The 27,264-nt window shown below is 48.8% G+C and overlaps 1 protein-coding gene and 1 long non-coding RNA gene across 5 annotated transcripts in view; both read left to right on the forward strand.

Moving 5' to 3' along the window:
- LOC307221386 overlaps positions 1-27,264 on the forward strand; it is a 225,939-nt gene that overhangs the window by 36,893 nt on the left and 161,782 nt on the right. The gene's annotated exons all lie outside the window — the stretch shown is intronic.
- On the forward strand, positions 24,369-26,109 carry SYCN (syncollin). Its single transcript, XM_079988005.1, has one exon. The coding sequence runs from the start codon at positions 24,654-24,656 to the stop codon at positions 25,050-25,052; it is 399 nt and encodes a 132-aa protein (XP_079844131.1). The 5' UTR covers positions 24,369-24,653; the 3' UTR covers positions 25,053-26,109.

Below are 27,264 nucleotides of genomic sequence, written 5' to 3' on the forward strand. Positions count from 1 at the left end.
ATTCAGAATGCAGCAGTCTGATTAGTCCCAGAGCAATAGGATCATAAAGGCAGCAGTCTGATTGGTCCTAGAACAATAGGATACAGAATGCAGCAGTCTGATTGATCCTAGAACAATAGGATCCTAAAGGCAGCAGTCTGATCGGTCCTAGAACAATAGGATTCAGAATGCAGCAGTCTGATTGGTCCTAGAACAATAGGATTCAGAATGCAGCAGTCTGATTGGTCCAAGAACAATAGGATTCAGAATGCAGCAGTCTGATTGGTCCTAGAACAATAGGATTCAGAATGCAGCAGTCTGATTGGTCCAAGAACAATAGGATCCAGAATGCAGCAGTCTGATTGGTCCTAGAACAATAGGATCCAAATGCAGCCGTCTGATTGGTCCTAGAACAATAGGATCCAAAATGCAGCAGTCTGATTGGTCCTAGAACAATAGGATCGAGAATGCAGCAGTCTGATTGGTCCTAGAACAATAGGATCCAGAACGCAGCAGTCTGATTGGTCCTAGAACAATAGGATCCAGAATGCAGCAGTCTGATTAGTCCCAGAGCAATAGGATCCTAAAGGCAGCAGTCTGATTGGTCCAAGAACAATAGGATCCAGAATGCAGCAGTCTGATTGGTCCTAGAACAATAGGATCCAGAATGCAGCAGTCTGATTGGTCCTAGAACAATAGGATCCAGAATGCAGCAGTCTGATTGGTCCTAGAACAATAGGATCCAGAATGCAGCAGTCTGATTGGTCGTAGAACAATAGGATGCAGAATGCAGCAGTCTGATTGGTCCAAGAACAATAGGATGCAGAATGCAGCAGTCTGATTGGTCCTAGAACAATAGGATCCAGAATGCAGCAGTCTGATTGGTCCTAGAACAATAGGATCCAGAATGCAGCAGTCTGATTGGTCCTAGAACAATAGGATCCAAAATGCAGCAGTCTGATTGGTCCTAGAACAATAGGATCCAGAATGCAGCCGTCTGATTGGTCCTAGAACAATGGGATCCAGAATGCAGCAGTCTGATTGGTCCGCAGGAGCCACCCAATCCAACTCCAGGTGGAAGTGAATCTGCAACCTGATTGGCCTACAGGAGAATACCGGAATTAGCCAATCACGTGGGGCCCATTGTGTAAATAATGTATATAAAGCAGACATTCTGGGGGAACTTCCATTCCTCCTCACCACTATGAGCTGAATAAAGAGCATGAAATCCACTCTCGACTCTAAGTATATTTCAGAGGGTCTGTCACCTTCCGAGGCACTCTGTTGCGCTGCTGAGCGGCCCACACTGCCAGAAGGTTCTTCCTAAGGTTTAGTCGCAATCTCCTTGCCAGTCATTTCAATCCATTGATTTGGGTCCTGCCTTGCAAGCTTCTTTTGTCTTCCAGGGGACAAAGCTGTATTGGGAGACAATGGAGGAGCCTTTAGGGGTGAGATCCGTCGGGGGCGCCAGGAGTCAGGACAGGCCCCCCCCCCCCCGGGCAAATAACATCTACATGCCAGCCTTCCATCAATCTTCTTCCCCGACGTGCTTCCATGACCCTGATGCTGGGAAAGATGGAGGGCACAAGGAGAAGGGGACGACAGAGGACGAGATGGTGGGACAGTGTTCTCGAAGCGACCAGCATGAGTTTGACCAAACTGCGGGAGGCAGTGGAAGACAGGAGTGCCCGCCGTGCTCAGGTCCAGGGGGTCACGAAGAGTCGGACACGACTAAACGACTAAACAACAACAACCCCACCTATCCTTCAGTCTCAAGGTAATCTCTCTCCCCATTGTGTCCTGGCATTAGCCCTGCAAGGTATTTGAGTTTGAGGCTTCGACTGGCCCAAGGTCACCCACTGACTGTCATGTCTGAGTGGCGATTCGAACCCTGGTCTCCCAAGGTCATCCACTGCGCCACACTGTCCCTCAAGATGGGCACCGCTCACCCACCCTGCTTTGGGTGAATTTGCCGCCTGGGATGTGTCCTCGATCTTTCACCGTGACTCTTTTGAGGTTGGATTCAGGATACAGATGTGAGTGCAGAAACCAGCCTACTCTGCAGGGGTGAAGTTCTCGCTTGCTGCCCCGCCCACTTATGCCCCTGGCCATGCCCACCCCTGACATCCGGCCCCTGGAAGTTCACCCAGAGGCAGATGCAGCCCTCCGGCTACAAAGGGCTCCACACTTTTGCTGCGAGAGTCTGGTGAGTTTCCTGCCCACCCGTCTGCTGTCTGAGCTCAAAATTCGCAGCTAATCTCCGGTTAGCACCGGCAGTGGCGTAGCGTGGGGGGTGCAGGGGGGGGCGGCCGCACCGGGCGCAACATCTGGGGGTTAGGGTTAGGGGGCGCAAATCCACGGGTTTTGTTGTTGTTGTTTAGTCATTTAGTCGTGTCCGACTCTTCGTGACCCCATGGACCAGAGAACGCCAGGCACTCCTGTCCTCCACTGCCCCCCGCAGCTTGGTCAGACTCATGCTGGTAACCTTGAAAACACTATCCAACCATCTCGTCCTCTGTCGCCCCCTTCTCCTTGTGCCCTCCATCTTTCCCAACATCAGGGTCTTCTCCAGGGAGTATTCTCTTCTCATGAGGTGGCCAAAGTACTGGAGCCTCAGCTTCACAATCTGTCCTTCCAGTGAGCACTCAGGGCTGATTTCCTTCAGAATGGAGAGGTTTGATCTTCTTGCAGTCCATGGGACTCTCAAGAGTCTCCTCCAGCACCATAATTCAAAAGCATCAATTCTTCGGCGATCAGCCTTCTTTATGGTCCAGCTCTCACTTCCATACATCACTACTGGGAAAACCATAGCTTTAACTATACGGACCTTTGTTGGCAAGGTGATGTCTCTACTTCTCAAGATGCTGTCTAGGCCTGTCATTGCCCTTCTCCCAAGAAGCAGGCGTCTTTTAATTTCGTGGCTGCTGTCACCATCTGCAGTGATCATGGAGCCCAAGAAAGTAAAATCTCTCACTGCCTCCATTTCTTCCCCTTCTATTTGCCAGGAGGTGATGGGACCAGTAGCCATGATCTTCGTTTTTTTTGATGCTGAGCTTCAGACCATATTTTGCACTCTCCTCTTTCACCCTCAATAAAAGGTTCTTTAATTCCTCCTCACTTTCTGCCATCAAGGTTGTGTCATCTGCATATCTGAGGTTGTTGATATTTCTTCCGGCAATCTTAATTCCGGCTAGGGATTCATCCAGCCCAGCCTTTCGCATGATGAATTCTGCATATAAGTTAAATAAGCAGGGAGACAAAATGCAGCCTTGTCGTACTCCTTTCCCAATTTTGAACCAGTCACTTGTTCCATATCCAGTTCTAACTGTAGCTTCTTGTCCCACATAGAGATTTCTCAGGAGACAGATGAGGTGATCAGGCACTCCCATTTCTTTAAGAACTTGCCATAGTTTGCCATGGTCGACACAGTCAAAGGCTTTTGCATAGTCAATGAAGCAGAAGTAAATGTCTTTCTGGAACTCTCTAGCTTTCTCCATAATCCAGCGCATGTTTGCAATTTGGTCTCTGGTTCCTCTGCCTCTTCTAAATCCAGCTTGCACTTCTGGGAGTTCTCGGTCCACATACTGCTTGAAATCCACGGGTTAGGGGGCGCAAATCACTTGCCTTGCCCCGGGTGCTGACAACCCACGCTACGCCACTGAGCAACGGTTCCCTTCGCTCTGCCGGGGATGAAAAATGGGGACAGCAAAATTCGGCGCTGCTCTTTCTGCGACCCGCTCCCCCCTCCCTCTTCGGCTTAACCTTTACATCGGTGTTTTGGCAGGAGATGAGGAAGACTTAATTTATTTAAATGGAAAAAAGAAACAAGTGGAGGTGTTTAATTGAATTACATGTCGGGGGGGGGGAATTACTAATCCCATCAATGCGTCGTTAGCTCCTGGGTGATTAATGCTGACATTAAGTTGAAATAATTCTCCGCAGCCTCGTCGATGTGCGGGCGGAATCAGTGGCAGGTGGGGGCTGAAAAGAAAATGGTTAATGATACTTCCCCAGCGGGTGAGGCGGAGGGAAATCTTGGCTTCCCAGACAGGCAGCGTCAGGGAGAAAGGGGTGCTGGTGTGCCCCAAACGTCCAGGAACATCACCCCGAAGGTGGCAGAATGGGAAAGCTGGTCACAGCAAATACATAGAATCCTAGAGTTGTGTTGTTTAGTTGTTTAGTCATGTCCGACTCTTCGTGACCCCCTGGACCAGAGCACGCCAGGCCCTCCTGTCTTCCACTGCCTCCCACAGTTTGGTCAAACTCATGCTGGTAGCTTCGAGAACACTGTCCCACCATCTCATCCTCTGTCGTCCCCTTCTCCTTGTGCCCTCCATCTTTCCCAACATCAGGGTCTTTTCCAGGGAGTCTTCTCTTCTCCTGAGGTGGCCAAAGTCTTGGAGCCTCGGCTTCAGGATCTGTCCTTCCAGTGAGCACTCAGGGCTGATTTCCTTCAGAATGGAGAGGTTTGATCTTCTTGCAGTCCATGGGACTCTCAAGAGTCTCCTCCAGCACCAGAATTCAAAAGCATCCATTCTTTGGCGATCAGCCTTCTTTATGGTCCAGCTCTCACTTCCATACATCACTACTGGAGGTGGGGTAGAAATGGAATAAATAAACCAACAGACACCTGAAGGGTCCACATGAATTCACCCAGGTATTGAACAGATCATCCCAGGAGGCCTCTTCCTCATCTGGGTCTCCTCACCCCGCAATGCACACCAGACACCCAAATCGAGGTTGGTAGACACCAGGAAAAAATATCCACCAGGTCCGAAATTCTCTCTCCAGGAAGACCCCCTGTGGGGTCTTTTCAGTGTCTGCAGAGTTTTCTGTTTCTCCAAACCTCTCTGCCTTCTCAATCCTTTCAGCTCAAGCTCTTTTAAATTAAGAAGGCTTCTCTGTTTGTGCTGCTGTTTTGCAATTATTTTTTAATAACGGACACTTTTTACACTTGCAAAGCCTTTAGACTAAAAAGCACACTCTGATGCATTTGCAATGAGAGAGAGAGAAGCAGTGGCCAAGCTATTTAGAGAACACTTTTTCACCTGCAATACATCTGTCTTCACCCACGATTCACCTGCAGTATCTCTGTATTTCTTCCTGACACCAACCATCGTTACTGCAGGGGAGAGGCAGACCGAATCAAAGTCACACCAAGATAAAGTTCAACATCCTCTATTATGGACAGGCCCCTTTCGAGATGCAAATACATCATTGTTGTTGTTGTTTAGTCATTTAGTCGTGTCCGACTCTTCGTGACCCCCTGGACCAGAGCGTGCCAGGCCCTCCTTTCTTCCACTGCCTCCCGCAGTTTGGTCAAACTCATGCTGGGAGCTTCGAGAACACTGTCCCACCATCTCGTCCTCTGTCATCCCCTTCTCCTTGTGCCCTCCATCTTTCCCAACATCAGGGTCTTCTCCAGGGAGTCTTCTCTTCTCCTGAGGTGGCCAAAGTCTTGGAGCCTCAGCTTCAGGATCTGTCCTTCCAGTGAGCACTCAGGGCTGATTTCCTTAAGAATGGATGTGTTTGATCTTTTTGCCATCCATGGGACTCTCAAGAGTCTCCTCCAGCACCAGAATTCAAAAGCATCAATTCTTCGGCGATCAGCCCTCTTTATGGTCCAGCTCTCACTTCCATACATCACTAATGGGAAAACCATGGCTTTAACTATATGGACCTTTGTTGGCAAGGTGATGCCTCTGCTTTTTACATCATTAGAGTTGTCCATTAAGGATCCATTAAAATACACACATCCCTGAGGTTCGCCTTGATGTTCCTTCTGAATTTTTCCATCTCTGTAGCCTGTGGTGTGTGTGTGTGTGTGAGAGAGAGAGAGAGAGAGCTTCCTCTCCCCACACCCCCACCCTCCCTGCACTAAAGCTAATTTGCGACTCAACCTTACCCGCAGAAGGCAGAAAACTACTTAGCAGTGGCTCTCAAAGAAACAACTGGAGCTTGTCCGGAGACATAAAACTATTAGGTGAGGAAATGTGAAATGGGTGTATAAATTGCCTGCCTCCCCATTCGCGGGCGCGAGGCAAGCCGTGTAACCAGTCACATGGAGCAGCCAGTGGAACACAGCACCTTTTTCACACCGTCCTCCAAATTGCGCCAATTTGCAAAGCACACCGGCTCTTGCTTCGCATTCACCGGGTTCCAGAATGGAGTCAGTGCCTGTTGCCTGATTGGAGGTAGGGCGAAGGTACAGGAGCGAAAACGGCCAGTGTAATTGGCACTGCCAGGGCCGGGCACGCCACCATCTCCCACCGCCAGCAGCTGCAGGAGGATAAAAGGGATGGAAATTAATTGAGGTTCGGGAGGGGGAAGGAAGAAAGAGGGCTGTGCATTAATGGTTCGCGTTACAAGTGACAACGGGGACCGTTCTGCTGTGTCCTCTGTTAAAAGCATCATTTCAGATGCTGCAGAAATGCAGATCTAATGGGCAGGTGCGGGCAAATTTGCAGGTATTTTCACGCCAGAGGGAAACCAGCCGCCGCTTGATGGAGAGAATGTAACCTTCAGGTTTCAGTTCTGTACCTGGGAGTAGGCAGCATTTAAAACACCCGGTCTTACTTCTGAGTAGGCATGTGCAGGATAAAATGAATTGGTTAAATTGAATTAGTTTCACAGTTGAGGAACACAGGAATCTTGCCTTAGTGTCAGGCAGATTATGTTACACCACAGGTCCATTTTGGTTCAGTATTGCAGACACGGACTGGCAGCAGCTCTCCAGGATTTCAGGAAGAAGCCTCCCCCATCCAATAATAATAATAATAATAATAATAACAATGAATTTTATTTATACCCTGCCCTCCCTGGCCAGAGCCAGGCTCAGGGCGGCTAACACCAGTACAATTACAGTAAAAACATAAAAGGAAAGAAAAGCAATTTAAAATACAGGTTAAAATACAATTTAAAATGCAGCCTCATTTTAAAAGTAGCCCATAGATCAAGACCATAAGGGGAGGGAAACATAAGGGTCAGACCGAGTCCAAACCAAAGGCCAGGCAGAACAGCTCCATCTTGCAGGCCCTGCGGAAAGATGTCAAGTCCCGCAGGGCCCTGGTCTCACGTTCCACCAAGTCGGGGCCAGTACTGAAAAGGCCCTGGCCCTAGTTGAGACCAATCTAACCACCTTGCGACCTGGGACCTCCAAGGTGTTGCCATTTGTGGACCTTAAGGTCCTCCGCTGGGCATACCAGGAGAGGCGGTCCTGTAGGTACAAGGGTCCTAGGCCGCATAGGGCTTTAAAGGTCAAAACCAGCACCTTAAACCTGATCCTGTACTCCACTGGGAGCCAGTGCAGCTGGTATAGTACCGGATGAATGTGATCTCGCAGCAAAGACCCCGTAAGGAGTCTCGCTGCAGCATTCTGCACCCGCTGGAGTTTCTGGGTCAGCTTCAAGGGCAGCCCCACGTAGAGCGAGTTACAATAATCAAGCCTGGAGGTGACCGTCGCATGGATCACTGTGGCCAGATCGGGGCAAGAAAGGTAAGGGACCAACTGCTTGATACGGCGGAGATGGAAAAATGCCACTTTTGCTGTGGCTCCATGGAAAGGGAGGTGTCAAAGGTTACACCCAAGCTCTTGACAGAAGGCGCTGGCACTAATTGAGCCCCCGCAATAGATAGGAGTTGGCCCCCCAACCCCATATTGTCCCAACCCAGCCAGAGGACCTCTGTCTTTGACGGATTTAACTTCAACCGGCTCCCACGCAGCCATCCAGCCACAGCTTCCAAACATCTGATCAGTGTGTCTGGGGTCGAGTCAGGATGGCCATCCATCAACAGATAGAGTTGGGTGTCATCAGCATATTGATGACAACCCAGCCCAAAGCTCCAGACAATCTGGGCACATAAAGATTTTAAAAGTTGCAGCCCTCCCTCAACTCCCACAATGGAATTTCAATTTTGCTTTGCCGGTTGTGGACCGACTACTTGGTGAGGCCTAAGACCTGCCTGTCTCACCCTTGACCTTCCCGGTTGTCAAGGTCAGTGAGATCAGGACTGGGCGACTGGATCATGGAGGGAGGTTTAGGATCGGTGTGTTCCTTCTCCCCGATGGACCCCCTTCCAGAGTGGACAAGCCCCACCTTCTTGACTGTTGAACCCACACTTGGTCTCAATCCAATTCACATGCAGGGTGTCCCTAACTCGCTGAGGGTTTGAGACCCATCAGCTCCCCTTACCTGGGGCTCCCCTCACCTGGTTGAGCCAACCAGTTGAAGCCGTTCCAAGATTGTGGGTGCTGTCACAGCTTCTAGGAGCCACAGGTGAGAGCTGGGTCCAGGGTAGGGACCAAGGATGGACAAACTACCTCAGAAGAAGCATCATGTAATCCCAGTAGAGATACTACCCCTGCTAGGGCTGCCATAGACCGGGACATTCACAGGGAAACTAAAATGCAGTGGTACCTCTGGTTGTGAACGGGATCCATTCTGGAGGTCCATTCACAACATGAAAAGAACGCAACCCGCAGCGGTGCACACGCGGGTTGCGACTCGCCGCTTCTGCGCATGTGCATGACGTCATTTTGCATGTCTGCGCATGCGCGAGTGGCGAAACCTGGAAGTAACCCTTTCCGGTATTTCCGGGTCACCGCAGGACGCAACCTGAAAAAAAACGCAACATTAAGCCAACTTAACATGAGGTATGACTGTGTTTGTTTACAAAGCTATTGTACTGCCAACCTTACTGCATGCTTGTGAAACATGGACCACTTATAAACGCCATCTCCAACTCCTGGAAAGATTCCGTCAACGGCGTCTCCGAAAAATGTGACACATCACTTGGGAAGACAGGTGAACTAATACCAGTGTACTGGAAGAAGCAAAGATCACCAGTGTCGAAGCAATGATTCTTCAACATCAACTTTGCTGGACTGGTCATGACTGGTCATGTTGTGCGGATGCCTGATGATCATCTTCCAAAGCAACTACAGTAGTACCTCAGGTTATGAATTTAATTCGTTCTGGAGGTCTGTTCTTAACCTGAAACTGTTCTTAACCTGAAGTACCACTTTAGCTAATGGGGCCTCCTGCTGCTGCCACACCGCTGGAGCACGATTTCTGTTCTCATCCTGGGGCAAAGTTCTTAACCCGAGGTACTATTTCTGGGTTAATGGAGTCTGTAACCTGAAGCGTATGTGTCAGGGAACTGCCATCAGAGCAGGTGGTGGAAGGGCTCAAGGAGGTTAGGAGAGACTTAACAGCAGAGGAAGGAACCAGCAGGGGGAGAGAAGGAGCTCCGAGGGAAAGGGAGTCGGAAGAAGGGCTCTGGGACACTTCCAGAGAAAACAGTGAGGAGGTTTCAGGACCTCCTATAGGGACACCCACACCTCGCCGGAAACTGTCATGCCGAGAGTCCAGAAGACGCGTTTCCGTTAAGGAGCTTTTATGTTGGAAGAGATTCCGCAAACACCCACTATCGGATTCTGCCAGCGACTGAGGGAGCCATGCTCCGCTAAAGACAGAGTTTTGCTAAGCTGAGCAAACCCTGAGGGACTAAGCTTTTACGCACAAGCAGCTCATCATCCCATCACAGTATGTAACCTGAGGTACCACTTCCAGGTTAGCGGAGTCTGTAACCCAAAGTGTTTGTAACCCAAGGTACCACTGTACTCTAAGATAAAGTTAAAGGGACCCCTGACCGTTAGGTCCAGTTGTGGCCGACTCTGGGGTTGCGGCGCTCATCTCGCTTTATTGGCCGAGGCAGCCGGTGTACAGCTTCCGGGTCATGTGGCCAGCAGGACTAAGCCGCTTCTGGCGAGTCAGAGCAGCACACGGAAACGCCATTTACCTTCCCGCCAGAGCGGTACCTATTTATCTACTTGCACTTTGACGTGCTTTCAAACTGCTAGGTTGGCAGGAGCAGGGACCGCGCAACGGGAGCTCACCCCGTCACGGGGATTTGAACCGCTGACCTTCTGATCGGCAAGTCCTAGGCTCTGTGGTTTAACCCACAGCGCCACCCGCGTCCCACCACTGTACTCTACTGCGAACTTAAAAATGTAAAGTGTAATGCTGTTGGTTAACAAAAGAGGTTTAAAGACTGTCTCAAGGCAAATCTTTAAAAATGTAGTATAAAAACCAACAATTGTGAAACAGTGAGCTGCGAGTGCTCCAATTGGAGAACAGCCTTTGCCAAAGGTGTCCTGGGCTTTGAAGACACTCGAACTCAGGACGCAAGGGAGGAACGTGCTAAGAGGAAGGCACACTTGGCAAATCCACACCAGGATCAACTCCGGACAGGGAACCAATGTCCCCACTGTGGAAGGACATGAGGATCCAGAATTGGCCTCCAGTCACTTACAGACTCATTTTCAAACTGTGTTTGTGGAAGGCAATCTTAAAGGTAAAGGTAAAGGTACCCCTGCCCGTACGGGTCAGTCTTGACAGACTCTGGGGTTGTGCGCCCATCTCACTTAAGAGGCCAGGGGCCAGCGCTGTCCGGAGACACTTCCGGGTCACGTGGCCAGCGTGACATCGCTGCTCTGGCCAGAGCCAGAGCCGCACACGGAAACGCCGTTTACCTTCCCGCTGGTAAGCGGTCCCTATTTATCTACTTGCACCCGGAGGTGCTTTCGAACTGCTAGGTTGGCAGGCGCTGGGACCGAGCAGCGGGAGCGCACCCCGCCGCAGGGATTCGAACCGCCGACCTTTCGATCGGCAAGCCCTAGGCGCTGAGGCTTTAACCCGCAGCGCCACCTGCGTCCCGTAAAAAATGTAGTATAAAAACCAACAATTGTGAAACAGTGAGCTGCGAGTGCTCCAATTGGAGAACAGCCTTTGCCAAAGGTGTCCTGGGCTTTGAAGACACTCGAACTCAGGACGCAAGGGAGGAACGTGCTAAGAGGAAGGCACACTTGGCAAATCCACACCATGATCAACTCCAGACAGGGAACCAATGTCCCCACTGTGGAAGGACATGAGGATCCAGAATTGGCCTCCAGTCACTTACGGACTCATTTTCAAACTGTGTTTGTGGAAGGCAATCTTACTCGGCTACAAAAGATCCCGAGAGAATAAAAAGAAGGAATCCAGGCAGGGAGACGTTACATAAGAATATAATCAGCTTTTGCAGAAACAATTATAAGCCTCCCGCGCGAAACACGCATCACAAGCTAAAACCTGCACAGACACCAAACGGACCACAGTATTTTTCCACTAAGACCTTAAATCTATTTTTGGGAACAAGCGAAAATTCAGTCTCCGTAGAGACTGTCAAAAATTGCCATTGCCGACTATATTTCAAGTCGTCATGGCGGGGTATTGGGAAAAGTTTTCAATTAGCAATAATCGCGCCTCGGATTAACCTCATTGGCTACGATACTGCCACTGCGCAAAGCTACCGTTCCTGGCGGCCGGCGCTGGAGCCCTGCCGTCAGAGGGCTAGGCAGGTGAGGGCGAGCCGATTCTGGCCGCTCTCCGGAGCTGAACTGGAACCTAAAGCCCCTCCACGCTGTCCCCCCGTTTTCTCCTTCGCTCCGGATCCCTCTCGAAAAGACTCCCGCCGCTTTTGCTCCGGTTTGTAGCGCCGGCGGCCTGCCGCAAAGCACGCTGGGCGCCGTATGTATATGAGCAACACGCGTCATCGACTCCCCGCCCCCTCTCGGGAAAGGGAGGGAGGAATGAATGAATGAAAGGCGCGAGAGCGGGTAAGAGGACAGCCAATCATTAAAGGGCATGGGAAGGGGCGGGGACTTAGGAGCTCCGCCCCCATTGCGTCACAGACCTTGCTTCTTTTTTGCTGCGTAGGAAGGGATTAAAAAGGAGGGAAGATGCAATAACGAGGATTTCTTGCAGCCGTTGCAATACTTTGCAAGCAAGAGCGGATGCAGCGCTCGGCAGCGGAACTGAGGAAGCTCCTTGCACCGAGTTGCACCCATTGGCGCATTTGGTTCAGTATTCCCTGCACTGGCTGGCAGCAGCTGTCCAGGTTCACAGGCATGGATCCAAGCCTACGCTGAGATGCTGCCAGGCTTTTTGCATGCAGTGGCAACACCAGGAAAAATAATAATAGGGGGGTGTGATAGGAATTTTATGGTCTTAGATATATGGTAATGTTCATAATGTTCATGGGACTCTTGAGAGTCCCATGGACTGCAAGAAGATCAAACCTCTCCATTCTGAAGGAAATCAGCCCTGAGTGCTCACTGGAAGGACAGATTGTGAAGCTGAGGCTCCAATACTTTGGCCACCTCATGAGAAGAGAAGACTCCCTGGAGAAGACCCTGATGTTGGGAAAGATGGAGGGCACAAGGAGAAGGGGGCGACAGAGGACGAGATGGTTGGATAGTGTTTTCGAGGTTACCAGCATGAGTCTGACCAAGCTGCGGGGGGCAGTGGAGGACAGGAGTGCCTGGCGTTCTCTGGTCCATGGGGTTACGAAGAGTCGGACACGACTAAACGACTAAACAACAACAACAACAATGTTCATAAGCGTACCAACCAAGCACGTACATAGATCAGCACAAGAAGACCAGCCTGGAACCATTTTGATTCCTAAACTGAGCAAATGTTTTCTCTGCAAGGTCAAAATAGAAAAGCCTCCCCATTGTCTCTTTCCTCACAAATCCTGTCTTAAGGGCACATTTAAGATATGAATAGGGTGTGAGCCTGTGACCTGGCCCAGGAACTAAGTATTTATCACTACAAAAGAATGGCCAGGCTCCCCAGGAAATCCAATCAAGTAACCTGCCAGACAGGAGAGAAACAACATTCAAATTTCTGTTTCGACCACCTTTTCTGTGACATACGTATGATGTTTCTGGGGGTGGTCTTGATCTACAGGGTGGCAATTTCAAAAGTCTATATAAGGCCTTGCGCGCCATTTTTCTGGGTCCCTCCTCTCTCCTGCGGGTGAGGGGAGCACCCTGTTGCAAACAGATCAATAAAGATCAGGCTTACTAGCTGCTTTGCTTCTCAATATTCTCTGGTTGGCCTCTGTTATTTTTCTCCTACCAATAGGGAACCTATGTAAGGACTCTATATGGGCTCTTGGGTACCCCATAAGGGAAAAGGGCAATTTTTGTTTACAACAGGGGGGGCTTGGAAGTGGCAAGGGACGCGGGTGGCGCTGTGGGTTAAACCACTGAGCCTAGGACTTGCCAATGAGAAGGTCCGCGGTTTCGAATCCTCGCAATGGGGTGAGATCCCGTTGCTCGGTCCCAGCTCCTGCCAACCTAGCAGTTCAAAAGCATGTCAAAGTGCAAGTAGATAAATAGGTACCGCTCTGGCGGGAAGGTAAATGGCGTTCCGTGCGCTGCTCTGGTTCGCCAGAAGCGGCTTAGTCCTGCTGGCCACATGAAAGCAACACGATGGCCAGAAACAATAACAATGTGAAAAACTTTATGGAATAATTCTAAACATCAAAACTAACAAACTGAAGTCTCTGAAAGTCCTTAAGTGAATCACGGTGCAAGACTTTACCCTGCAGAAAGCAAGCTGTGAAGCTTGGTATAATCAGTAAACGTCCAATTATGACGTCCAGCTCTGAACTCTGTTGAACAGTGTTTCCGGATAACCACTACTGTTTCACTGAATTCTTCATCAGCCAATTAGTTCAACACTTGTAGGTAGAAAGATATGTAATTTCTTCATTAACTGAAAATAAAATATTCAAACGATGACCTGCACATGCATTAGAACAACTTCAAATAGCGTAGAAATTATAAACTGTAACATAAAAAAGTTACACACCCAATCTTTTTTTGAATAGATATAATGAAAAATACTCAGTTAATGAAGAAATTACATATCTTTCGACTTACAAGTGTTGAACTAATTTGCCGATTATACAAAGCTTCACAGCTTACTCTCTGCCAGGTAAAGTCTGGCACTGTGATTCATTTAAGGACTTTCAGAGACTTCAGTTTGTTAGTTTTGACGTTTTGAATTATTCCATAAAGTTTTTCACATTGTTATTGTTTCTGGACATTGTGTTGCCTTTGATATTGCAACCCCAGAGTTGTCCGCGACTGGACCTAACGGTCAGGGGTCCCTTTACCTGGAAGTGGCAAAGTATATTTTCAGTTGTGTGACTGTCCCCCAGAAAGAGAAATAAGCAGATATTTGATGCTAAAACTTCCATTCTAAACATTCTCGCCCCCCCCCCCCAAAATATACATCATACATTGATTAATTTAGATAATAATATTTTTCATATAGCATACATTAACCAAATTCAAATTGCAGAAAGAGAACAGGGCTTTCAAACAGGCAGAGTTACTCCACAAGCATTTATTTAGTTTTTACACTTGTAAGAAGTACATGGTGGTGTACATGGTTCTCACAATAGCCCTGGAAGGTTGGTTTGGCTGAGAGATGGTGACTGGCACCCAATGAGCTCCATGGCTGACTGGGAATTCGAACCCGGGTCTCTGCCAGATCCTAAAACTCGTAACTATCACACCACACGGGGTTTCACCGATGTACAAATTAGCCTACCTCTACCTCGCTTTGAAATCAGAACCAGTGAAGGCGGTAAAGGTCCTGTGTGAGTGTCTGGAGGCGGTTGGAGGATGGATGGCGGCTAACGGATAGAGGTTGAATCCTGACAAGACAGAAGGACTGTTTTGGGGGGACAGGAGGCGGGTTGCTGGTCCTGAATGGGGCAACTGTGCCCCTGAAGGACCGGGTGTGCAGCCTGGGAGTCATTTTGGACTCACAGCTGTCCATGGAGGTGCAGGTCAGTTCTGTGTCCAGGGCAGCTGTCGACCAGCTCCATCTGGTATGCAGGATGAGACCCTCCCTGCCCACAGACTGTCCGGCCAGAGTGGTGCATGCTCTAGTTATCTCCCACTTGGACTACTGCAATGAGCTCTACGTGGGGCTACCTTTGAAGGTGACCCGGAAACTACAACTAATCCAGAACACGGCAGCTAGACTGGTGACTGGGAGCGGCTGCCGAGACCATATAACACCGGTCTTGAAAGACCTACATTGGCTCCCAGTACGTTTCCGAGCGCAATTCAAAGTGTTGGTGCTGACCTTGAAAGCCCTAAATGGCCTCGGTCCTGTATACCTGAAGGAGCATCTCCACCCCCATTGTTCTGCCTGGACACTGAGGTCCAGCTCCGAGGGCCTTCTGGAGGTTCCCTCACTGCAAGAAGCCAAGTTACAGGTAACCAGGCAGAGGGCCTTCTCGGTAGTGGCACCCGCTGTTATGTACTGAAGTTCTCACCCTGGGCCAGCAGGGGGATACTGTAGATAGTTATAGAATCATAGAATCATGGAGTTGGAAGAGACCACAAGGGCCATCGAGTCCAACCCCCTGCCAAGCAGGAAACACCATCAGAGCACTCCTGACATATGGTTGTCAAGCCTCTGCTTAAAGACCTCCAAAGAAGGAGACTCCACCACACTCCTGGGCAGCAAATTCCACTGTCAAACAGCTCTTACTGTCAGGAAGTTCTTCCTAATGTTTAGGTGGAATCTTCTTTCTTGTAGTTTGGAACCATTGCTCCGTGTCTGCTTCTCTGGAGCAGCAGAAAACAACCTTTCTCCCTCCTCTATGTGACATCCTTTTATATATTTGAACATGGCTATCATATCCCCCCTTAACCTCCTCTTCTCCAGGCTAAACATGCCCAGCTCCCTTAGCCGTTCCTCATAAGGCATCGTTTCCAGGCCTTTGACCATTTTGGTTGCCCTCCTCTGGACACGTTCCAGTTTGTCCGTGTCCTTCTTGAACTGTGGTGCCCAGAACTGGACACAGTACTCCAGGTGAGGTCTGACCAGAGCAGAATACAGTGGCACTATTACTTCCCTTGATCTTTAAGCAGGTCTTTAAGCAGAGGCTTGACAACCATATGTCAGGAGTGCTCTGATGGTGTTTCCTGCTTGGCAGGGGGTTGCACTCGATGGCCCTTGTGGTCTCTTCCAACTCTATGATTCTATGATTCTATGACTCCCGGCAAGAGCCAACTGAGATATCTGGATACACCTAAAGTTTTGCATCAGTTCTGGCTGATTAGATTGTCAATCACCGAGAGGCAATGGAAGAGGATGTAGATCGGGGGGGGGGGGGGGGCGAGCTGAACACACCGATTCTCATGCACTTCTGCAAAATGATTGACAGCAGCTTCAAGGTCGAGGGCTTTTGATCATTTCTTTTCAATTGCCAATCCAACAGCAATGTTACTTAGTGATTCATCACCCATTCTGCTCCTCAAGTAGGTCTTAATTTGCCGCAGTCACGAAATCCGTATCTAGCCTTCCAAAGAGGTATTATTGTGGCTGCGGGGATCAGTCAATGAACAAACAGCTTGCATTGCAGCGAGCTCAGACTTCCGGACAACATTCCTCCAAGGTAGACTATGCAGGGAAAGTTGGCGGCTGGGTCAAGGTCACCCCGATGTGCCCTCGGATCTCCTTGGACGGAGTCCAATGCCATCTAACCACTAGGCCACATTGCCTTTTTAAAAAAATATGGGAACAAAAGTATTGCTCCATTTGCCGAAGATATTTTGAGAAGCTATTAACCAGTCCATCCAGAGAAATAGCTGCACTTAACATTTTGCACCAATATTTCGTGTATATGTCTCGGTTTGAGACGCACGAGTGACCTCAACACTTTCAGTCAACATGTAGTCAGAGTATTTTTAAAAAAGTTAATGTCTTTTGCTTATAGGTACAATTAGGCTATGTCTCGCTCCAGACCTGGGGGGGGGGGGTTATGGGAGAAATCTCCTTGTTTGGGAGGGGCTTGCCTCTCTGCCCATCACCACACTATAGCACCCCATTCCATGTCTCTGAGCTCTTATTTTTGCCTCTCTGGGCAAACATGTCCCCCCCCCCCAAAAAAAAAAAATAATAATCTCAAGCTGTAAATTGAGCGGGAGTTAAAGGCCAACATAAAGGTAAAAGTAAAGGGACCCCTGACCATTAGGTCCAGTCATGGCCGACTCCGGGGTTGCGGCGCTCATCTCGCTTTATTGGCCGAGGGAGCCGGCGCACAGCTTCCGGGTCATGTGGCCAGCATGACTAAGCCGCTTCTGGCGAACCAGAGCAGCGCACGGAAACGCCGTTTACCTTCCCGCCAGAGCGGTACCTATTTATCTACTTGCACTTTGAGGTGCTTTCGAACTGCTAGGTGAGCAGGAGCAGGGACTGAGCAACAGGAGCTCACCCTGTCACAGGGATTCGGTACCAACCAAGTGCATACATAGCTGTGTGGACCACATGCCTAGTGCAGCACAGGAGGACCGCCCTGAAAACCATTTTGACTCCCAAACTGACTAAATGTTTTCTCTGCAAGGAGGGAGGAGGTGGAGGAGCCTCCCCATTGTCTTTTCCTTCACAAATCCTGTCTTAAGGGTATGTCTGTGTATGAATAGGGTGAGCCTGTGACCTGGCTCAGGAACTAAGGATTTATCATTACAAAAGACTGGCCAGGCTCCCCAGGACATCCAATCAAGTGAGCATTAACAGGTGGTCTGCCAGACAGGAGGTAAACAACACACTCAGATATCTGTTGTAGACTGCCTCTTCTGTGATGTGTGTATGATGTTTCTGGGGGTGGTCTTGGGCTCCAGGGTGGGCAATTTAAAATGTCTATATAAGGGCGGGCACACCTTTGTTTGGGGTCCTCCTCCTTTCCTGTGTGTGAAGGGAACACCCTGTTGCAACAGATCAATAAAGATCAGACTTACAAGCTGCTTTGCTTCTCAATATTCTCTGGCTGGCCTCTGTTCTTTTCTCTGACCGATGAAGAACCTACAAAGGACTCTATAAGGGCTCTTGTGTCCCCCATAAGGGAATAAGGGCAGATTTTTGTTTATTGCACGCCTTAACTATTGAGCTCCGGACTCAAAATGCCCCACTGGGTCAATTTCGTGCCAGCCCCTTTGGCATGAGATGCGGGGCTACTGACACCCGCCTTTTTATAACCAGGAGAGGGGAGCAATTTGGGGGCAGGAATGAAGGCTTCATGTGGCAACCATTCTTCCTAAGAATTGGCTTCAGGAGGGTGAGACTGTAATTTTGGCTGGTGCCCTCATTATACACCTGGAGGCGCCAGGCAAAAACGTTCCTCTTTGCCTTGGGCAGATCGGCATCCGATAACCTTTTAAATGTGTTTGTTGGAGGGGGGTTATTGGTTTGTACTTATTTGTTGCTATTGTTATAAGAATTCTAAGGTCTCAAATATAGAACAAATGTTCATAAATGCACACATATCTAAATATATGAACCATGTGTCTGAAATAGTACAGGAGAGCAATCCTGAAGCCATTTTTACTCTCCCAATGACCTCAAATATTCTTCTGCAGTAAAGGGAGGAAAATGGGGAAAGTCTTCCCATTGTCTTTTTGCTTGCAAATCCTTTCTTAAGGGTGTATTTGTGTATGAATAGGGTGAGCCTGTGACCTGCATTCAGGAACTAAAAGTATTTACCATCACAAAAGAATGGCCAGGCTGCCCAGGTAAAGCAATCAGTGACCATTATCAGGTATCCTGGCAAAGCAGGATTTCTGCTGTAGACCGCCTCCTTCTGTGATGTATGTATGATGTTTGGGGGGGGGAGTCTTGGGCTACAGGGTGGGCAATTTCAAGAGTCTCAATAAGGGCTAGCGCACCCATGGTTCTGGGTTCTCCTCCCACCTGCGTGTGGTGAGTGAAGACCCTGTCGCAATAGTTCCTTAAATAAAGACCAGACTTACTAGGCACTTTGCTTCTCAATATACAGTGGTACCTCGGGTTAAGTACTTAATTCGTTCCGGAGGTCCGTACTTAACCTGAAACTGTTCTTAACCTGAAGCACCACTTTAGCTAATGGGGCCTCATGCTTCTGTCGTGCCGCCGGCGCACAATTTCTGTTCTTATCCTGAAGCAAAGTTCTTAACCTGAAGCACTATTTCTCAGTTAGCAGAGTCTGTAACCTGAAGCGTATGTAACCTGAAGTGTATGTAACCCAGGTACCACTGTACTCTGTTTGGCCTCTGTTATTTTCTCCTACCGATAGGTAACACACTTAAGGACTGTATACAGGCTCCGGAACACCCCATAAGGGAAAGGGAGCAGTTTTTCTTACAACATTACTTTCTATTAAGCACTTTGTGTTTTTATCTCGTCATGTCTGCGTTGCCAACTGCCCTGAGTGCTGCAGAGGACGGGCGGTATACAAATTTATTAAATAATAATAATTTGGGGAAGGGTAGCAGCTCAGGAGTAGAAGGACCTGGGCTCAGTCTCTGGTTGCTTCTCCAGGTAGAACTGGGAATGTCCCCTGCCTGAAACCTCAGAGAGATGCTGCCAGTCAGTGCAGACAATACTGAACTAGAAGCACCAAGGAACCAATATAAGGCCACTTCTCCCGTTCCCATTTAAAATCTGTGTTGAAAGTCATGAGGACCGGAATCCTTATTTTCAGGCTCGCAGGTCAGCGGCAACCAGAGCCCGTGCCTCGCCCAGGTTGCCGGGTTCAAATCCTGAGCAAAACGTCCGCTGCAGAAAAGACTTCCTGCTCGAAACGCCAGACAGCTGCTGCCCGTCGGTGTAGGCGACATGGAGAGAAATGAAGGCAGGGTCTGACTCTGAAGGTGCCTTGACCTCTCCACCCCCACCTTGCTTTCAAGATGAAAAGGCGGCTGGAATAAAAACACCAGGGCTTGGCAGCTGCAACTCATCCATCAGGGTGACCTTGAGGGTGACGCAGGTGGGTGGGTGCTGAGACAAGGGAGGCAGGTTGCCCCCTCCCAGGAGAAGTCTGCACCTGGGCCTTGGGAGAGGCAGCAGGTGGAGGGCAGAGGGAAACGAAAATAGAAATGTTCCAATGTGGAAAGATTAGATAGACGATAGTTTCTGCAGGTGTTATTTTGGGGAAAGGTGGTGTTCCTGCTGTTTACCTGCTGGAAGGTGGGGAGGGGGGAGAAAGGAAGGGGAAAGAAATGTCTCCACAATGTGGCCAGGTTAGGACCCCCATTTGGGTCAGGGTTATAATAAGAATAATAAGAATAATTTATTATTTATACCCCGCCCACCTGGCTGAGTTTCCCCAGCCATTCTGGAAGGCTCCCAATCAAGTGTTATAAACAATAAAGCATTAAGTATTAAAAACTTCCCTGAACAGGGCTGCCTTCAGATGTCTTTTGAAGATAGGATAGCTGCTTATTTCCTTCACATCTGAAGGGAGGGCGTTCCACAGGGTGGGTACCACCACCAAGAAGGCCCTCTGTCTGGTTAGAGCTGGGAGGGACCCCCTTCACCAGGGTCATCTAGTCTGAGCTCACCCATTAAGGTAAAGGGACCCCTGACCATTAGGTCCAGTCGTGGCCAACTCTGGGGTTGCAGCACTCATCTCGCTTTACAGGCCAAGGGAGCCGGCGTACAGCTTCCGGGTCATGTGGCCAGCATGACTAAGCCGCTTCTGGCAAACCAGAGCACTGCACAGAAATGCCATTTACCTTCCCGCCAGAGCAGTACCTATTTATCTACTTGGACTTTGACGTGCTTTCGAACTGCTAGGTTGGCAGGAGCAGGGACAGAGCAACGGGAGCTCACCCCATCGCGAGCGCCACCCGTGTCCCATTAGCCTCACGGTTTTACAACATCCTGCACTTCCAAAGTTTGGGGAGAAAACATTTGGATTGTATCAACGTGACTGTGTGGGAAATGTTGAACTTTTCAGAGGAAAACATCTCCTACCTCTCCTGGTATGCCCTGCGGAGGACCTTAAGGTCCACAAATGACAACATTTTGGAGGTCCCAAGTCGCATGGTGGTTAGATTGGTTTCAACTAGGGCCAGAAGCCTTTTCAGTACTGGCCCCGACTTGGTGGAATGCTCTGTCCCAAGAGACCAGGGCCCTGCGTGAATTGACATCTTTCCACAGGGCCTGCAAGACAGAGTTGTTCCACCTGGCCTTTGGTTTGGACTCAGTTTGACCCTTATGTTCCCCTCCCCTTATGGTCTTGATCTATGGGCTACTTTTAAAATGAGGCTGCATTTTAAATTGCATTTTAACCTGCATTTTAAATTGGTGTTTTCCCCCCCCTATTATGTTTTTACTGTAATTAAACTGGTGTTAGCCGCCCTGAGCCCAGCTCTGGCCGGGGAAGGCAGGGTATAAATAAAATTTATTATTAGATTATTATTATTATTTTGAATTACATACCCACTGGATGGAATTTGACGACGTAAATGCATTTTCCATGCCTTTACTATGGCAAAAAGACTTGGTATTGATGCATTGGGAAAATGAACCTATGCCCCACTTTAGTCAATGAAGATTTAGCAAGACTCACAACTTATGAATGGGTTGCTTACAGATGTGGACTTTGAGTGGAGAAGCATAATGGTATTTGGAACCCATTTATGACAGAATGTAGTACGCTATAAATAACCATATATGTTTTTGGATAATAATAACACTTATATACCTAGGCCCCGTGAGGGTCTTTCTTGTGTACCTCCGCCATGAGGGCTCCAGGAGGTGGCAACGCGAGAACGGGGCCTTTTCTGCAGTGGCCCCCCGCTTGCGGGATGCTCTCCCCAGAGTGGCTCGCCTGGCACCTTTCTCTATAACCACCAGGCCTTTGGCCCCTTAACTCTCTGTGACCTAAATCTTTAGGTCCAGTGTATCATTGCTGAATTAACCAATTCATCTTTCGTTTCCCATTCCAATAACATTATATATATTTTTTAAGATCAGTTTTATTATTATTATTATTATTATTATTATTATTATTATTATTATTATTAATTTATACAGTGGTGCCTTGCAAGACGAAAAGAATCCGTTCCGCGATTCTCTTCGTCTAGCGGTTTTTTCGTCTTGCGAAGCAAGCCCATTGACGGCTTAGCGGATTAGCGCTATTAGCGGTCTAGCGGCTTTTAGCGATCAGCTGTTAAGCAGCTTATCAGCGGATCAGCTGTTAAGCGGCTTAGCAGCTTAGGAAAAGAGGGGGGGAAAGCGAGAAAAACCCGCGGGAACTCGCAAGATTTTTTCGTCTTGGGAAGCAACCCCACAGAGAAATTCGTTTTGCGAAGCGCCTCCAAAATGAAAAATCCTTTCGTCTAGCGGGTTTTCCGTCTTGCGAGGCGTTCGTCTTGTGGGGGCACCACTGTACCCCGCTCATCTGGCTGGGCTGCCCCTGCCACTCTGGGCAGCTCCCAATAGAATATTGAAAACACAATATAAAACATCAAATATTAAAAACTTCCCTAAACAGGGCAGCCTTCAGCTTTACTTTACCATCTAGCAATTTACTTTCAAAATCAGACCGTTGTTGTCTCTCTCTCTCTCCCTCTCTGCCTAACATCAATCTACAAATGGCTGACATTGAAGCTGCTCCACCAAGGAATAGCCCCATTGATCCTCTTCGAACAGTTCCAGTCAGGCTGGCAGACTGCATCCTGAACACCCTTCAGAAACTGGGTTTTGCCCCTCAAGCCTTTCTAAGTCTGGGGTTGGGCCAGGCAAAAGCCACGGTAAGGCAAAAATCATAGACACTGAGAGACAACAGGAATGCTTAAGGTGCCCCGACTATAAAATTGGAGAATTCAAGAGATATGTAGCTGCACCAGCAGCATATCTCATCTTTCTCGTATCCAAAAATGCTAGAAGGGCCTTTACACTCGCCAGAAGCTCAGCTCTGCCCTCGCCGGTCTTGGAAGGAGCCTTTTAAAAAGTACCATATGCTCAGAGACTTTGCGCCTGTTCATTGGGGGTGATAGGAAGCCCAGACCACTTGTTCCTTAGATGTCCCTTTTATGAAGAGGCACAGAGTAAGACCATTGATCCCATGCTGGTGAGGCTCGCTGACCTCCCGCAAAAGCAAAAATTTGACCTTTTCCTGTTAGGCAAAGATTAGAAGATAACCTGGATGGTCGCCAGATTCTGTGTACAGATCTGTAGGTGCAGTTGTTGTTGTTGTTGTTTAGTCATTTAGTCGTGTTTGACTCTTTGTGACCCCCTGGACCAGAGCACGCCAGGCACTCCTGTCTTCCACTGCCTCCCGCAGTTTGGTCAAACTCATGTTCGTAGCTTCGAGAACACTGTCCCACCATCTCGTCCTCCGTCGTCCCCTTCTCCATGCGCCCTCCATCTTTCCCAACATCAGGGTCTTTTCCAGGGAGTCTTCTCTTCTCATGAGGTGGCCAAAGTCTTGGAGCCTCAGCTTCAGGATCTGTCCTTCCAGTGAGCACTCAGGGCTGATTTCCTTCAGAATGGAGAGGTTGGATCTTCTTGCAGTCCATGGGGCTCTCAAGAGTCTCCTCCAGCACCACAATTCAAAAGCATCCATTCTTCAGCGATCAGCCTTCTTTGTGGTCCAGCTCTCACTTCCATACATCACTACTGGGAAAACCAGAGCTTGAACTATACGGACCTTTGTTGGCAAGGTGATGTCTCTGCTTTTGAAGATGCTTTCTAGGTTTGTCATTGCTTTTCTCCCAAGAAGCAGGCGTCTTTTAATTTCGCAGCTGCTGTCACCATCTGCAGTGATCATGGAGCCCAAGAAAGTAAAATCTCTCACTGCCTCCATTTCTTCCCCTTCTATTTGCCAGGAGGTGATGGGACCAGTAGCCATGATCTTCGTTTTTTTTGATGTTGAGCTTCAGACCATATTTTGCACTCTCCTCTTTCACCCTCAATAAAAGGTTCTTTAATTCCTCCTCACTTTCTGCCATCAAGGTTGTGTCATCTGCATATCTGAGGTTGTTGATATTTCTTCCGGCAATCTTAATTCCGGCTAGGGATTCATCCAGCCCAGCCTTTTTTTTGTTTGTTTGTTTTTTTAGCTTCAGACCATATTTTGCGCTCTCCTCTTTCACCCTCATTAAAAGGTTCTTTAATTCCTCCTCACTTTCTGTACAGACCATCTCCCAACTCAAACTAGTTCATTATGAAAATCCCCAAACTCGGTTCCGTGGGTGACTCTGGGTTAACTCCCTGCAGTAGTTTATTGTTGTACATTGTTTATAAATTTATTGTTGTACATTGTTTATAAATTTATTGTTGTACATTGTTTTATTTGTTTGTTTTTCTTCTGTGACTGTACCCCCAAGTGTGTTTTATAAGCTGGTCTCTGACTGTGTGTATCTGAAGAAGTGTGCATGCACACGAAAGCTCATACCTAGAACTAACTTAGTTGGTCTTTAAGGTGCTACTGGAAGGAATTTTTTTATTTTGTTTTTACTATGGCAGACCAACTCGGCTACCTATCTGTAACTGTAATAAATTATCTATCTATAATCTATCTATCTATCTATCTATCTATCTATCTATCTATCTATCTATTATCTATCTATATCTATCATCTATCATCTATCTATTTATCATCTATCTATCATTTACCTGATGATGCTGAAACAAAACAGAAATCCGTTCTTGGATCTCTTCTTGTTTATTAACTTTACAAGCACTTTCAGAAAAACTGCATATATCGCTGTACGTTCCCCAGTTCCTCTTAATATTTATTTTCTTCTGTGCACACAACAGTGTTTTTCTGCCCAGCTCCCAGAATGTCCACCCTCAGAAACAAGTGGCTGTGGGTGGGCACCTTGATTTGCCAGCCACCTGGGTTGGCACAGGGCAGCCCAGCTTGCCACCTTCCCACCCATATCTCCCTCCTGCTATCTCTGTGCCCGCCTCGGCCCTGGGCAGCGCTCTATAAAAGCGAGCCTCTTCGCCGCAGGCTGCAACCTTCCTTCTCCCTCAACCGCTGCAACGATGAAGACCTCGCCAACTTTCCTCCTCGTCCCACTGCTCTTCGCCATGGCCTGGGCGCAATGCCCGGCGCCGGCCGATCTGAAGACTGCCAATGGCACCAAGATCTGCGCCCAGCTCTACACCAAGAACAGCCCCTACTATGACCAGTGCTGCGCTGGCAGCGTCCTGGTGGTGCCGCCGGACGAGGACCAGCCTTACATGCCATCTGCCTTCAACGACAAGGTGACCTCGCTGGTGGTAGGGCAGAGATGTGAGCTGACCGTCTGGTCCCGCAAGGGCAAAGGGGGCAAGACCCGCAAGTTCAAAGCCGGCGCCTTCCCGCGTCTCCAGGAAATCCGGAAGGGCATATTCGGCGACTGGGCCAATGACATCTCCGCCTACTATTGTAAGTGCAATTGAGGAGCCCACGCCAGAGCCGTGCGAGATAGGACCCCGTGGCCACGAGCAGCTCTTGCCAGCCTGACCCTGCAGCACCCCAAGCAATGTTCCCACAGGTCTTGCACCGCTATGCCCCACTCTGTTGCCACTAAGGATTCTGGGATAGCTCCCTCCCAGAATCCCCTGCTCTTGCCATGGCAAACGCTCTTGCCAACTGGAAGATCTTCTTCCCAGAATCCTCCGCACTGCCCATGGCAAAATCTCTAGCCAACTAGGAGAAGTCTTTCCCAGAATCCTCTGCTCTCGTCACGTCTCCAGGGCAAATTCTCTGGTCAACTGGAAGATCTCCCTCCCAGAATCCTCCTCTCTGGCCATGGGCCATGGCAAAAGCTCTGCCCGACTGGGGAAGCTCTGCACCCAAACGAAATGCAAACCCCTGAAAAAAGAATTCATCGTCTGATAGCAAGCAATTCACCTACAGGGAGCAGGAACGACGCCACGAAAAAGCAGAAACCGGCAATTGAATTTATTTTTCACAACTGCGGCAGAGAAGGGGGTTCCTCCCTGAGCTTTGACGATCTCCAAGTTGGACACCTCACTCGAAATATATGTAGCTTCTGGTGCTTTTAAGATCTTTCCCACATTCCCCACTTTGTTCTGGGTGTAGTGTTTTGGCTTTTTTTGGCTTTTTAAGACAGGCGTTCCATCTTCAAAGCCATTGTGTCTCTCTTTCTCTCTCTCTCCCCCCCCCCCCAGCTGCTTCCCCAGAGACCCGCTTTGCAGCAATCGCTCCTTCTGCCTCGTCTAGGCCACTATTCCTCTGTGTCGCCACGATAAACATAATTAAAAGCGAAAGAACACGGCTTTCGGAACACGTTCCGCCTCTCTCTCTTTTTTGTAGCTCAAGGTCAGCAAATGATGGGTAGCTTCTACTCTTTTCTCGCCTCTTGTAAACATTTAATTGGAAAGAGCTTTCAGGGAGCCGAGAGCAGAATACAATAATCCGCACCAAATTGTTTTCAATTTAACTCCCTTCCTTCGAAACTGGGCACCTCCAAAGGAGGGTGGGGTGCGAGATAAGGAGTTTGATCCAGGGCTTGCCACTTTGCCAATTTCAATGCCAGAGAGATCAACGCTTGAAGTTTGGGCGGTGGGGAGGGTGCCTCTGAGCACCAGCAGAGTGCCACAGAACTGTGTAGCTGGAAGGAGTCCCCGAGGTCAACAAATCTAAGCACCGCAATGCAGGAATCGCAGGATTTCTGACCGATGAAATCCCCCCACCCGACTTAGATGGGATAGCTGAGACTCTGAATCTCAAAGTCGCGGGTTCGAGCCCCACATCGGACAAAAGATTCCTGCATCGCAGGGGGGTTGGACTAGATGACCCTCAGGGTCCCTTCAAACTCTATGATCCTATGAAAATGTCATAGAATCAGGCCAAAAAGCCGCCTTAGCCTTGATCCAGCGGTGGGGAGCAGAGACCACATCCTCCACTGGTCTTATTTCATGCCCTGAGCTTTTTGTCCCCACCTGGAACCAAAGGATCATAGAATTCTAGCGAGGTGTGGGGGACCCCCAAAGGGCATTCAGATCAACCCCCTGCAATGCAGGAATCGCAGATAAAGGATCGCTGGCAGGTGGGCACCCAAGCTGTGCTTAAAAAGTTCCAAGGAAGAAGAACCCTCCACTGTTGAACGGCCTTTATCTTCAGAAAGGTTGACTGAATTTTTCGTCAGAATCTCCTTTCGTCGGTACTTGAAACCGGTGGTTCTGCTTCTTCCCTCCGTAGCAGCAAAAGATAAATAAATGCAGGCATCGTCTTCCAGGAAGAGGAGAGTCCTTCAGGTATATTGGAAGATGGCTATGCAATCACCTCTTCCCTACTAAATTCTTTTAGCACTGCAACCTCAATGCCCAGTTTCCCATCTGTGCCATGGCAGTAAATGTAGATTTTCAATTTCTTTCACATCAGCAGTTACATCTAGACCAAAGGAGCGTTTCAGCCTCGTTCTTGAGTTTGTTTAAAATCTAAAACAGCTTATCTCGTATTCCTTTGTAAGTTTTTTAAAACCTTTTTGCAAAGGCAGTACTAGAGTTTACACAGCCGAGTCCTCAACTCCTTATTCCTACTGCTTGGCGTTCTTTAAACAGGGCTATGTCTAAAACTTGCCACTGAGGTTTTCAAACCTTTTTTGTAAACTCAGGGGAGCGTTCCAGCCCTGTTCTTGAGTTT

This window comes from Podarcis cretensis (genome assembly GCF_951804945.1).
Source record: "Podarcis cretensis genome assembly, chromosome: 8".
Classification (NCBI taxonomy): Eukaryota; Metazoa; Chordata; class Lepidosauria; order Squamata; family Lacertidae; genus Podarcis; species Podarcis cretensis.